The sequence below is a fragment of the Sander vitreus genome, chromosome 8 (assembly GCF_031162955.1).
Source record: "Sander vitreus isolate 19-12246 chromosome 8, sanVit1, whole genome shotgun sequence".
NCBI classification, from domain to species: Eukaryota; Metazoa; Chordata; class Actinopteri; order Perciformes; family Percidae; genus Sander; species Sander vitreus.
The window spans coordinates 26,689,802-26,703,844 of record NC_135862.1 but is presented as its reverse complement, the minus strand read 5'-3'; the positions used below and the strand labels follow the sequence as shown (position 1 = coordinate 26,703,844).

Here is a 14,043-nt window from a genome sequence, read left to right as displayed (position 1 = left end):
TTTGGTCATGCATTTCCACTACCACCATAAACCATCTGTATCACTTTTATGTTCAATTACCTTGCCTGGAAGACTATTAAAGGAGAATTCCGGTCAATTTCAACACGTAGCTCTGTTTGGAAATTTGGAGTGCTGGCAGTAGCAAAAAAACGAAAACAATCGGTGCTGCCTACACCGTGTTATCCCCCTGCTAGCGTTAGCATCCAACAGGCTTCAACAGGGCAAGTTTTCCTTCTGAGGGAACACAGTGAATCTGACTGCAGTAGATGTGACAGAAAGGCATAAAAATTGTGTTAATCCAGCCAGTGCACATACCTCTGTTTATTTCCTGTTTTCCGGTCAAGTCCACACTAGTCGATTGTCGAACTCATACAATCCAATATTCCAGTCAAATTTGCTGTGTTCCCTCGGAAGGAATCAGTGCACATGGGTAGGCACTTGTAATGACATTTCGTTTCTTTTTTTGTTTCAAGGATTTTTGCATCTATACGGATCCAGGTGTAAATGACTCAACGCGCTACTTCATATTCCAGGCCTATAGGCGGCGCTGTTTCTGCTACAGAAATTCACCAAAACACAGAGAAGAAAAGTTAACTTCCCATCATAACATGACTAGCTAGACTAACGTTCTCTTAATACACCACTCCTCATTTTATAAAGGCCTCCGCAAGGAAACGTGTCTTTGTTAACATTGTATAATGTGCTGTTGGATTGCTTTTTATTTTGCAATTCTGTTTGCCATCGGACATGATTGCAGCGCGCTAGCTGGAAGAGCTAACGTTAGCACGCTAACATTAGCGCTGCTAACTAGCTAACATCGGCAGTCAAACAAACATCAATGATCCAATGTCTTTTTGATAATCTACACGTTTTTCTTGCAGTAGCTTTTCTACAATATGCCGTGGTAAAAGTTACTATAATCCGTTCAAGGAGTTGATATGCAGACAGATTAGCTTGCTAGCTTCCACTTTATAAACAGCTAGCTAACCATAGCAGCTAACGTTAACGTTACGTCGCTGCTGTAGCTGTCAGCTATTTTAGCGATGTTTAACGTTAGCTACATAACGTTATCAATATATTTTGTGTAGAATCCAGGACCGGCAGAGCAGAGGGAAGTGTCAGGGAGCAGAGACAAACTATTTAGCTAGATGAAGTAAGCTGGTTTGACCATTGAGGTCGGATATGCTCGCTTAGCTTCACCGCAGTCGTGTGTGGTCGTGCACTTGTGAGGGACTGCGGGTAAGAGGTCGAGGGGTGTGGCGATGACATCATTCGCTGTCCAAACGAAGCCAAAAGGGAGCCGTTTTCAAATTTTTTCACCCTGGGACCCGGTTTCAAAAAAGTGCGTTTTCAGGCAGTGCGTTTACTGGATTCGTGTGGACAAGGGGCCCAAACGATGCTAAAAAAGTGCATTTGCACCAAAAAACGTCTCCATGTGGACGGCCCCTAAGTACGGTGGCCGACAGGGCAAACGCCCTGCAACTTAAGAAAACACACGCAAATAGACAAAACACAAGCAAATTAAGAAAACAACTTCATTAATTTGACAACACATGTGCAGCATTCAGCAAACGCACTGCAAATGCACACAACACAACTAAATACATAAACGCGCTGCAAATACACACAACACAAGAAAAGCACACAAACCCCGAAAAAAGAAGCGATGTAAAAAGAAAAACAATTTCATTAATTTGACAACACATGCGCAGCATTCAGCAAACGCACTGCAAATGCACACAACACAACTAAATACATAAACGCGCTGCAAATACACACAACACAACCAAATACATAAATGAGCTGCAAATACACACAACACAACCAAATAGATAAAAGCGCTGCAAATATGAAACGATGCAAAAAGAAAAGCACACAAACCCAGAAAACAAATGCAACAAAAAAACGCAGCCTCCAGATTACACAAGAGGGAGCAGCTAAGTGGAACAGCTTGATTTTCGACCGTTAACCGATATTAAATTCATATTATTATTATTAATAACATAATATATTAGGTCTGGAGAACTTCCGTTGTGTAATCTGGATGCTGCGTTTTTTTGTTGCATTTGTTTTCTGGGTTTGTGTGCTTTTCTTTTTGCATTGTTTCATATTTGCAGCGCGTTTATCTATTTGGTTGTGTGTATTTGCAGCGCGTTTGCTGAATGCTGCACTTGTGTTGTCAAATTAATAAAGTTGTTTTCTTAATTTGCTTGTGTTTTGTCTATTTGTGTGTGTTTTCTTAAGTTGCAGGGCGTTTGCCCCTGTCGGCCACCGTACCTAAGCCTGTTGGGTGCCAACGCTAGCAGGGGGATAACACGGTGTAGATTGTTTTAGTTTTTCTTGCTACTGACAGCACTCCAAATTTCCAAACAACAGAGCTACGTGTTGAAATTCCCTTTTAAACAACAGAATGAGTGGTTCCATGACAAAAGAAGGTGCTGCCACCTACTGTCTAAACCCTAGATGCAGTGCTTAGTGCTTCTAACTGACAGTGGTAAGAGAGTGGAATCAAATGTGTGTACAATAAGTACAGGACTTGTAGAGGGAAACAAAGAAACAACCTTGCTGTGTGTTTATTCATTTGTGGGTGATGACATTGCTAATTAGTTGCATATTATTGTTTGAATGTGTGCATGCGTGTGTGTTTCTGTGTGTGTTGAACAGAATGCCAAGCACGATGAGGCGTGGATGATCCTGAAGCAGGTCCATGATACCAACTGGAGGGCCAAGGGTCAGCCAGAAAAAGTCTTTACTGTGAGTACATGTAGCAGTGAGACAGTATCTAATATGCATGTAACAGAGTACTGATACATTATTGTGATATTAACAGATGTGCACTGAATAGATAGAAGCAGTATCGGCTGTCTAAAAGCTTACAAAATGGTCAAGAAACCTTTTTTCAAAATGTGTCAGATTTTGTCTGCTTCCACTATTGTTTCCATTTCCACCTGGATCATTAACATTTACACAGCTTTTATGTAGAATCTGTTTAGGCTAGAATACATGATTAAATAAATGATGGCTGAATTCCATTTTGCTGCACTAGAACTGCCAGAGCCAACGCCAGGCGTTGTCAGGGCTAGCCGAGTGCCGAGGCAGGAAATTGAGTTCTAGACCCAAAATGCATGAAACATGAACTGATGTAGGTGAACAAAACAGAAAAATCCAGGCTTACATGAATCCTGAAGCACATGAATCCAAACAGAGAGAAGATAATCCAAAATACTCCAAATAGCATACAAAGCTCCAACACAAGGGGTAGGCAGACAACAAGTACAGGGACAACAAGGACACGACAAAGACTGAAAAGAACAGATGACATTATATACAGTGGGAAAAGAGCAGGGAGGGAGCGAACAGGTGAAACACATAAGGGACAAATCAGACTTGGAAGCAGTGCCGATTGATGCATTTGCATGACAGCCGTACAGCGCATTGAGACAATGAATGGAACATGAAAACTCAATTGCACACCAGTATTCACTGACATTCACTTATAATCACACTAAGGTATGTAGATGCACTGTATTCATATATGTAAAATTTTAGAAATGAAAGCGAAACTAATCACACTTTTTGTCAGATTATAAAATTGTGTCCCAACACAGGAGTACCGTGTGTGGGCTATATGATATAATAAAATCAAGAATGTTATTTACAGGTATGTGACTTATTTGAATAAAACACTAATGTTTCTAAATTGTATTATTTTTATATGTGGATGTGCGCGATCAGATGACATGGTGTGTGTTGACTGTTGAACTGAAAGAAGCACTGCTCACAGGAGAGATGAAGAGACAAATATAAATGCTAAGGCAGACTTTCATCGTGTGTAGATTAACGCAGCGATATAGAGATGAAGCGGGATGACATGTCAATGGCCCATCAGCGATGACAAAAGGATACAGACTGTGTGTTAAGTGTTAAATGTTCTTTCTTTTTCATCTTTACAGGTGACTCACATCAAGGCTCCTAAAACAGCAGAGGATGAGTTTATAGAAATTCAGAGTGCTACAGGAACAGCTGTACAACGATGGGCTGTACGCTCACTAACACTCTGTAAACTGGTATGTAGGAATACACCCAATACACGAAGAGATTGGAGCTGGAAACATGTTGGCTCAATGGTTAAGACTGTGGTTAGGACTGAGGCCTCAGAGGAGTGTGGATGTGGGTTTTGTACTCTTTTCTTGTTTGCCAGTTTCCCTCCAGAGTGCACAATACAAAATGTGTTTCCCCAGTGATGGACTATACTGAGTAGTACAAGCTGGGATTCTGGAATCAGTTAACATGGCCATTTTTTTGGGTCTTGATTTAAATTCATTAATCAAGGTAGAAGACACTGCTTTGGGATTTTGGCTTGTGAGGGATCATAAGTGTGACTTAAGACCTGGTCCCACCAGAAAGTGGTACAGAAACTGTTAATCTGCACGTCTTTATAAAATATTTAGTTCTGAAAGCTTGGTGACGTAGTCATAATACTTGCAGGGCTAGTTGGTGAACTAACACTCTGGTTCACTGTTATATATTTGTTGCAGGTGTTGAGGAACGTAGCATCACTCCTCTCTGCAGAGCTGAGGTTTGCCACACTCTTCATGGCCATCATCTGGTTCTGCATGGCTTTCAGGTTAGTTCACAATGTCATGTATTACATCATCACCCAAGTTGATAAGGAACAGCAGACAGCAATTTTGACAGAAATCATGGGGAATCAGAAGGGAATAACATGTGACAACATTCAAGATTTAAACCAGGCGTTCACAATGTCATGTATTACATCATCACCCAAGTTGATAAGAAACAGCAGACAGCAATTTTGACAGAAATCATGGGGAATCAGAAGGGAATAACATGTGACAACATTCAAGATTTAAACCAGGCATTCTGCAATTACATGGCAGGCATCTAAGCAAGGTAGTCCAGATGTATCTCCACAGCCTCTCTTGGGAGATCCCAAGGCAGTTCCCAGGCCAGATGAGATATACAATCCCTCACCTGCCTGGAAAACCTCTAAAGTAAGGTGTCCAGGAGCGACCTGATCAGATGTCCGAACCACCTTGCGTGGCTCCTTTTGACGCTAAAAAGTAGCAGCTCTACTACGAGGTCCTTGGGGATATCTGAGCTCTTCACCTTATCTCTTAGGGTGAGATCAGCCACTCTACAGAGAAAACTAATTTTGGCTGCTTGTATCCACAATCTCATGACCATAGGTGAGGGTCAGTTTGACTCTGGGAAAGATTCTTCCTGAGGTGGAAGTTGAAGATAGGGGCCTTAGCCAGACGTTCCCTGTTCACGTCACTACATGTTGGGTTTACCAGATCTGCCTGGCAGCTTCCCCCACCATCTGATCCAACTAACCACCAGATGGTGATCAGTCTCTTCACCCGAGTGTCTGAGACATTCAGCCGCAGTTCTGATGTTATGTCCATGTAGTCGATCATTGATCTTTGGCCTATGGTGTTCTTGTACCAAGTACACTAATGAAGCACAGTAGTCCAATAACAAAACATGACTCAGGCTCAGATGTGGCAGGCTGCTCCTCCCAATCATCCCTCTCCAGGTTTCTCTATCATTGACCACGTGAGTGTTGAAGTGCCCCAGCAGAGTTTGAGGCGGGACGCTACCCAGAGACTCCAAAAAGGGCAGATACTCTGAGCTGCTGTTCGGTGCATGAGCACAAACAGCAGTTGGAGACTTCCTCTCAGCAACTCATAATAGCATGAAGGCGACAGACAACTCCAACACAGCCGCACTCAGCTGGGTGCTAATGAGTATTATTAGTAAATAGTCATTAATTCAACATGAATCCTACAGGTTAAAGATTCACTGCTGCCTTGTGTCATTAATTTAAATATCTAAAGGTCGACTCAGGTGAGACGTGGTAAATTAAGTTGCAGCACTACGTTGCCGATGTGTGGGAAAGGAACTTTGTTGACACTGTTCTTGATTATAAAAAGGTTTATTACATCAAAGATTTCAGCATCAATTTACAAGCTTCTGCAGGAGCTCGGAGAGACGACCAACCCAATCTTCAAATATTGTCGCTCTGCCTTTTCTTTGTGTGAATTCAGTATATATCCTTTACATTGTAATAACATACGGTGTGATATGTGTAAGTGTATGATTGGAGTAGGGAACTGACCAATTGATACCTTTTCTTTGGCACAACCCCAAAAACCGGACTCCTCTGTCCTGGGGGCCATCTGTTCATGTTAACAGCCTCCAAATGGCTTCAACACAAGTGGGGCAAAGTTCACGCATCCCCTCACACCAAATCCCAAGTCAAAGTGCAAATTGTCAGATACCACATTTCCCCCCTTCGAGACTTAATAAAGTCTCAAAAAACAAAAAGAGTAGGATTACAACAGAATAACACTTCTCATTACATCAGGTCCCTTATAATTTTTGGAGTGTAAACAAATTTATAGAGTGTAACAAAACTTAATTTATGGAGTGCGAGAGTGGAAAACCCATCTGGCAGCTTTCTTTCCAAATAACCATCAATCAAACTAGATAGGAAAACTCTCTCACGGCCCCTCTGCCCTAGGCGACCACCTCAGTACTCCAGATCAATTAGAAAATAAATCTTTATCAATTTATGTGGAGATATGGTTTAAGCAAATACATATGGAAACCTCAGAAAATGAAATAAAATCAAAACAATGTCCAAATTCAGGCAGGTCAACCCATCGGACCATCCAATGGACCTGTCCCTGCCTAGATCCCATCTCCCTAAGCATCAAGAAAAAAAGAAAAAAACATCTGAGGTCTCTATATATTCACTTCATGTCAGTAAACATCATTCTTCAAACAATTAATGCAAAAAGAGTTCTCAGTCCATTTTATTGTCCATATTCGCATCAGTATCCCCTCTGCACATTCTCCCATATGCTCTGGAAAAAAAGAAAACACTGACCAGTATCGATTGCAAAACAACACATGAAAATTAAAACATCAAAATAAAAATAAAAATGAAAAAAATATCAAAAGTAGTATAATGTGAATCACATTCCATTTCCCCCCTCTGATTAAGAAGAAGGCATTAAACAACACAACAACACTCGAGAATGTGAAAATCACAGCACAATCATCTCCATCTCCATCTTCATCCGCTTATCCGGGGTCGGGTCGCGGGGGTAGCAGCTCCAGCAGGGGACCCCAAACTTCCCTTTCCCGGGCCACATTAACCAGCTCCGACTGGGGGATCCCGAGGCGTTCCCAGGCCAGGTTAGAGATATAATCCCTCCACCTAGTCCTGGGTCTCCCCCGAGGCCTCCTCCCAGCTGGACGTGCCTGGAACACCTCCCTAGGGAGGCGCCCAGGGGGCATCCTTACCAGATGCCCGAACCACCTCAACTGGCTCCTTTCGACGCAAAGGAGCAGCGGCTCTACTCCGAGCTCCTCACGGATAACTGAGCTTCTCACCCTATCTCTAAGGGAGAAAGTGTGAGCATATTATCAATGTGATCTGCCAAAAATGTTACACCATACCAAGGAAAAAGTCTTATTCCCCATTTCTCTCCCAAACTGATTCTCCAGTGATAAGATTCTAGATTATGAAATTGTGCCACCTCTCTCTTCACCCTACTTCCAGAACTAGTGTTAGTTTGAACTGAATGGTATAAACCTCGTACGGAAGCTTCAACGTCGCCATATAACAACATCCTATCCACCCATAGGGTAAAAATAAATAGGCTTTATTACCACAAACCCATCAAATATCTTGAAAATTCCCTATAGTCACATTGCCAGGCAAAAGCTGATCTCTAACCATCACTATCCTACCCTTTCTGCTAGATGGTATAGAAAAAGTTACTTTATATGTCTCTTCACTAACCTTACATTCATACTTACTCAAAGTCATCATATAGTCATCACAATCTGATATTCCCATAAACATTCCTGGTCCATCATACGTCCTATTTGAACAAAAACATCCTTTTGCCCTCGCCGGTGTCACTTCCATTGCTTCAGGAACTGCTGTTAGCTTATTTTCTTTTTGATCTAACAAATTCATATAGGATAATCCATTTAACCATGAGCAATCATGTTTAGGTCTAAACAGCTGTGTTGACAAAGACATCACTACATCTATTGCAGATTGTTGATGATACAACAACCATGATAAAGCATAAGATTGACACTTAGTAGACAGAGGTTGAGCCACCGTCTCTAAAATTGAGTCCCACGTGCCAGGTGCAGGTACTTTCAACAGACATGGACCATTCAATTTCCTAACTGACCTCACAGAATGAGTTAATTGCTGGAACCATAGATTCCTACTAGCCCATCTATCTGTAATTCTCAAAACAGAAGAATCAAATCCATATGCCTTCCATGTAGTTTCTCCCTTCCTTAATGAACGGTATTGATCAACCATATTTACTAGTGCTTCACCAAAATTAGAGAACTCATTTTGTTCATTCGAGATAATATTCTGAACTGTTTCAGATGAATCAACATCCTTTTCTTCTACTAGCTGTTCTTCAATATCAAAAACATCCTTACTGCTATTTTACCTAACTCCGTTGGTAACACAAACTTCTGGGTTACATTTACTACATTCTTTACCTTCTGAAAAATTGTGTTGACGTCACATTTACAAGGGATGTTACTACTGTCGTAGCATTCATCTCTTTCAAAGTTACCACCAAATTCACTGCTTTAGTTGAAGTATTAACACTTTCAATTGTTTCCGAGAACAAAGTGACAAACGCTTCTGTATTTACTTTTGGAGTAATTACTGTAGTATATGGTTCCTGTATTCCTTTGGTGTTTGTAGAAATTTCAACAGACTTTAAACTTTTTCCATCATAAGCGTCACTTTATGAGTCACACGACCTGTTATCCAATAATTTTGCAACGGAACAGTTTGAAACTCCGGCTCTAAATAAGTACACACGTATTCTCCTAAATCTTCCCATGTGATATTAAGCAAAAGCAAGTGAACAATTACCCGAAACCTTCCACCATCTCATATCATTGAACAAAAAATACTTTCTTTGACTATAGGATATACCATCCACTTCTGGTCCTTGTAACAATACAACCTCACCACGATTATTTCTCCACTCGGGAAGACTGTTACCATCACTATTCCATTTCCCACATCCACAAGGAAGAATAGTTGTTGTTCCTAACTTAACCTCCATCACACTCTCCAATGCAGTTGGCATTTGCAAAGTCGTCCGAGGCTCCACTGTAGTCAACCATGTGTGATACATTTATACCTTTAGTAACTATCAACGCTAGAAGAGATGAATTACCACTCATTGTTCTAATTTTAGGCTGAAGTGCTGATATCAGTGTTGTTGATTCTTTTGTTTCTTCAACAGTTTGGACCCTTATGCTTTTGCTTCCATCTTTTACCACTAGTGTCACTACATTAACTCTGAGTCCCGACTCTAATCCCTCGCTTTCAAACTGTGGATTATAAAGAATACACTTATAATCACCTTGATCCTCCTGCTGGGAATTATACACATAAAGACTACAATCACCTTTGATTTTCAACCTTCTCTTATCATTCAATAACGCATACTTTCTTGATGTTAATGTTTCTAGCAGGTCTAAAATCCTACCATGACTATTTTCCCACTTAACTCTGAATTTCCCTTCACCACCATTTTCTCTCGTACACTGGCATGGGAGCTGAGCTGGCTTTCCTAGAGACACTTCGACTCTAATTTTCGTAGCGTCTTGGTCTGACTTTTTTCCTAACTGGTCTTGGGCTACTTTGTCTAACTGAATCACCGGCTTCACCTGTAACGGAATTACAGCCCTTGGTGACCTCTGTGGTTTCACCTTCCACTGGGATAGGCTCTGCTGTTTCTGGGACGTACTGAAATTCAATGTCCCCAAATCTCCTTTCCTGTCCATCAATTGCAGTGTCATGTCTGGCATCATCAGAAGTGTACACATGATCATCAACAATCTCTCCTTCTGCTGCCTGTTCTTCCCTACTTTCTTCTGGCTCTTTTGAGCCCTCAACATCTTGGCTCCCTAAATGTGATGCCTCTTCCCTGGGAGCTTTAACACAATGCGATAAATGATACCACGTTGGAGACCCTTTAACCTGGACGGCTGTTCCCGTACTGCGAACAACCTCAAATGGTCCTTCACGGCGTTCGTTATACCATTTCCTTTTAAATACTTTCACGAACACCTTGTCCCCAGGTTGCACTGGTCCTAATGACATACACTCATGATACAATAAAAGGTGCATTTACAAACTACATCCAAGAATAGTTTACTAATGTTAATGTCAGGCTATTTTACTTATAGTCACACAATTGTTCTAAGCTTATTTTTAACAAAATTCTGAGAAGAGCACTCTCAATCTGCTGTTTGTAACAACTTTACATCAATCCAATTCAAATTCGTACATAAAATCACTTCCCAATAAATTATCTGAGCAGCACTCAAATAATAGAAACATCTTCAAAAGTTACCTATGTCATTGGAGCACAAAAATAAAACAGTGAAATGTTCGTTTAACATTTCCTGACACACCAACTAAAGTCACTTGTCTTGTTAGAAGCTGTCACAGGAAAGTCATTACACATTTAACAGAATGTTACCAGGTACTGACAAAATGTAAGGTTTTCATACCAGGTTGCTTAATTTAGAGACATGTCTTAACCCTTCATATAGGTGTGTTCACTTAGGAGTAACTTTATTTTAAAAGTTGAAATAATTACTTCTTTAGAGTATGTGTATTTTCAAAATGTGTGTTTGTCGGTGCATTACCTCGTTTTATGTGTGGATGCGTCGATGCAAATCCGGTTTCTCACTCCCCCCTCCTTCTCTGGTCAGTCTGCTGATGTTAACGCTCATCTGTGGAGATCTGTACTAACTTGTGACTGTCCTTGTCTTTGATCTCTTTCCGGCCCTGATGACACCCCCCTTTCAGATCTTCTGGGCACCTTTAGAATCCTGACTCCAGGCTCCTATAAGGGTTCACCAGTCCTCCAAATGGCTTCGACTGGCCCCTGTATCTTCCTCTGTAATTTCCTCTGGAGTTCCCTCCTGGCCTATTACAACTACGGGCAAAGTTCCAATTTGTCCACAATTATAACACTCTTGTGGAGATTGCATAAAGTATGGATCAAATCTTCCACTTCTTCTCCAATTCTGTATCTGTCCAAAAACTGGTTGTGGGTATGAAACAACTGGAATCACTAATGGTGATTGGGACAATTGAGGTTGAACTTGGCTTGACTAGAGTTGTGGCAATGATTGTTGATTTTGTGGGTACTGGTTCTGCATAACCAAAGCCTGCTTCTTCTCCTTCCTCTTATTCTCCAACCGTTGTATTTGATTGAGTTTTCTGGTAGTTTCTCGGTCTTGTTCTTTCTGCTTATTTCTATATAGCTTCATTTGATGGACTATATGATCTGTATAGACAGTTTTTTCCATGCTTCCAAGTCCAACTACTTCTGCCAATTTGCTTCTTACCGGGGAAGGCAGTCCCTTCTGTAATTTGGTTCTCAAAACTGACTTTTCCAGTTGACTCACATCTGGATCATTTCCTGTAGTGTTTCTCCACACCTGGTGAGCTCTTGACACATAAACTCTCGGATTTTCTTCTTGTCCCAGTGGTTCAATCAGAATGTTGTTTGGATGCACATTTGTTGGATATGCATCTTTCAACGCCCTCCACAGACGTCCTCTACTTGCGGCCAACAACTCAGGATCATATAAAGAAGTCCCCACATATCGATGAAGTTCAGCTCTCTGGAAAACTTCTCCCATAGCTGGAACCCCAACAAGATTAGCCAAAAGTCTCTTAATATCTCCTATGGCAAACTGTGTCCCTATCGACATTTCTTCCAACTTTGCAATCCAAGGATGTGCTCCGTCTTGAAGAGTAGGCAACTTATCAAGAATATCTGACATATCGGTGTTCTGCAAAGGCTTATACTCCAAATTCTGTCCTCGAATGATCACTGGAAGCATCTTCCTGCTTGCCTTTCCTTCTCTTGAAGGATATATATATATATATATATATATATATATATATATATATATATATATATATATCTAATATAGGAAATCCTCATGACATAAATCACACATGTTCAGCCTATCACACACATCAAAAACACCGCTGTTCACACACACACACACACACACACAAAAAGTCGACATTCATTCTACAATTCATAAAAAGAGCATGCTTTCCGCCTTATCCTTTGTTCCTTTTTTCCTAAATTTTTGCTACCTAGGTGTAGACTTCCAATGAGAGGTCTGCTTCGGACATTATCCGTCAACAATGAATCGATTGGCAAACATACAATTGTATTGTATTCTACACCTCAGTTCCCAGAACTGACTTGAACTTTTTATCTAGTAAAAGTTCAAAGATTACGGCCCATCTAAAATCTCATTTCTTCAAGGGCTTTTTATTCTCTAATTTACGACGTCCTAAGTAGGCCTAATCCTTATTTCTTTATTCCTTTTATTTTCCCTTATTTCCTCTTATTTCTTTATTCCTTAAGCCTTTGCTTCATTTTCCTTTTCCTCTATTTCTCTGTTGTTTTTTCTCTCTCTTTTTAAGCCAAATTCCGTTGGGCCCAGGGTTAACACTCTTTTAAACTATTCTACACATTATCCTCTGTTCTTCACTTTAATTTTCTTTTCCTTTATCCTATTTCTCTATCGTATTCTACACATTGTCCTCTGTTCTTCACTTTAATTTTCTTTTCCTTTATCCTATTTCTCTATCCCAAGTACACTCACACACTCCCCCTTTGTTTTGTTTTTTTATCACAATGCAAAGAAATTTGAAACAAAGTCCCAGCCTCCACATCAACACACACCGAGTACCGCAGCCACACACACAGGTTTCTTTTCAATGCGGCCCGACACACACACACTCGCGCTGCTCCCATGAACGACTGCCACCCCAAAAATATGAGGAACACTCACCCTTTTCAGCCGGCCTTTGAAGCAGAAGTCGCACACCGAAGCCCGACGCCAGAATTGTGGTAAATTAAGTTGCAGCACTGCGTTGCCGATGAGTGGGAAAGGAACTTCGTTGACACTGTCCTTGATTATAAAAGGTTTATTACATCAGAGGTTCAGCATCAATTTTACAAGCTTCTGCAGGAGCTCGGAGAGACGACCAACCCAATCTTCAAATAGTGTCACTCTGCCTTTTCTTTGTGTGAATTCAGTATATATCCTTTACATTGTAATAACATACGGTGTGATATGTGTAAGTGTATGATTGGAGTAGGGAACTGACCAATCGATACCTTTTCTTTGGCACAACCACCAAAACCGGACTCCTCTGTCCTGGGGGTCATCTGTTCATGTTAACAGCCTCCACATGGCTTGGTGGTACTCAAACCCCAAATCTATGAGTTTAACTCAATGTAAGTTCATTACTTTAGCATGAAGTCATTAATTCAACATGGACCCTACAGGTTAAAGATTCACTGCTGCCTTGTGTCTTTAATTTAAATATCTAAAGGTCGACTCAGGTGAGACTCAAACACACAACCGTTGAATCACTTCTTTAGAGACTAGCTAGAAATCCAACGTGCTGTCCTTTACTCCACAGAGACACTTAGAACCACACCAAAATGTTTGCAAAAAACACAAGCACGAAGGGATTCATTCAACCTATAATCTTTTAGTTTAAATGTTCATTGCTGTCTTTTAATTGAACTTCAGTGGAAATTAAACCAAAAACCATAACATTTCTGCACCAAAATGTTTCATGTAGATATTACTGAAACCACAAACAGCAGTTTTTTTTCTTAAACACTCAAACCCTTTCATTAAATCAAACTGCTACATGTGAAAATCTAGTGGGACTCGAACCCCAAATCTCTGGGTTTAACTCAAAGTAAGTTCATTATTTTAGCATGAACCCGTTAATTCAACAGGAATCATACAATTTAAATGTTCACTGCTGCCTTGTGTCATTAATTGCAATATCTAAAGGTCGACTCTGTTGGGACTTGAATCCACGACCTTTGAATCTCTTCTTTAGAGATTAGCTAGAAGTCCAATGTGCTGTCCATTGCGTCACAG

General features: G+C 40.7%; 1 protein-coding gene across 1 annotated transcript in view; it reads left to right on the top strand.

Annotated features, from left to right (window-relative positions):
- Window positions 1–14,043, top strand: part of LOC144522534 (synaptic vesicle glycoprotein 2B-like) — a 78,036-nt gene that overhangs the window by 46,381 nt on the left and 17,612 nt on the right. The window contains exons 6-8 of the mRNA XM_078257685.1: window positions 2,665–2,754; window positions 3,954–4,067; window positions 4,539–4,627. Of these exons, the coding sequence (XP_078113811.1) occupies window positions 2,665–2,754; window positions 3,954–4,067; window positions 4,539–4,627 (293 nt within the window). The remainder of the gene's footprint in view (window positions 1–2,664; window positions 2,755–3,953; window positions 4,068–4,538; window positions 4,628–14,043) is intronic.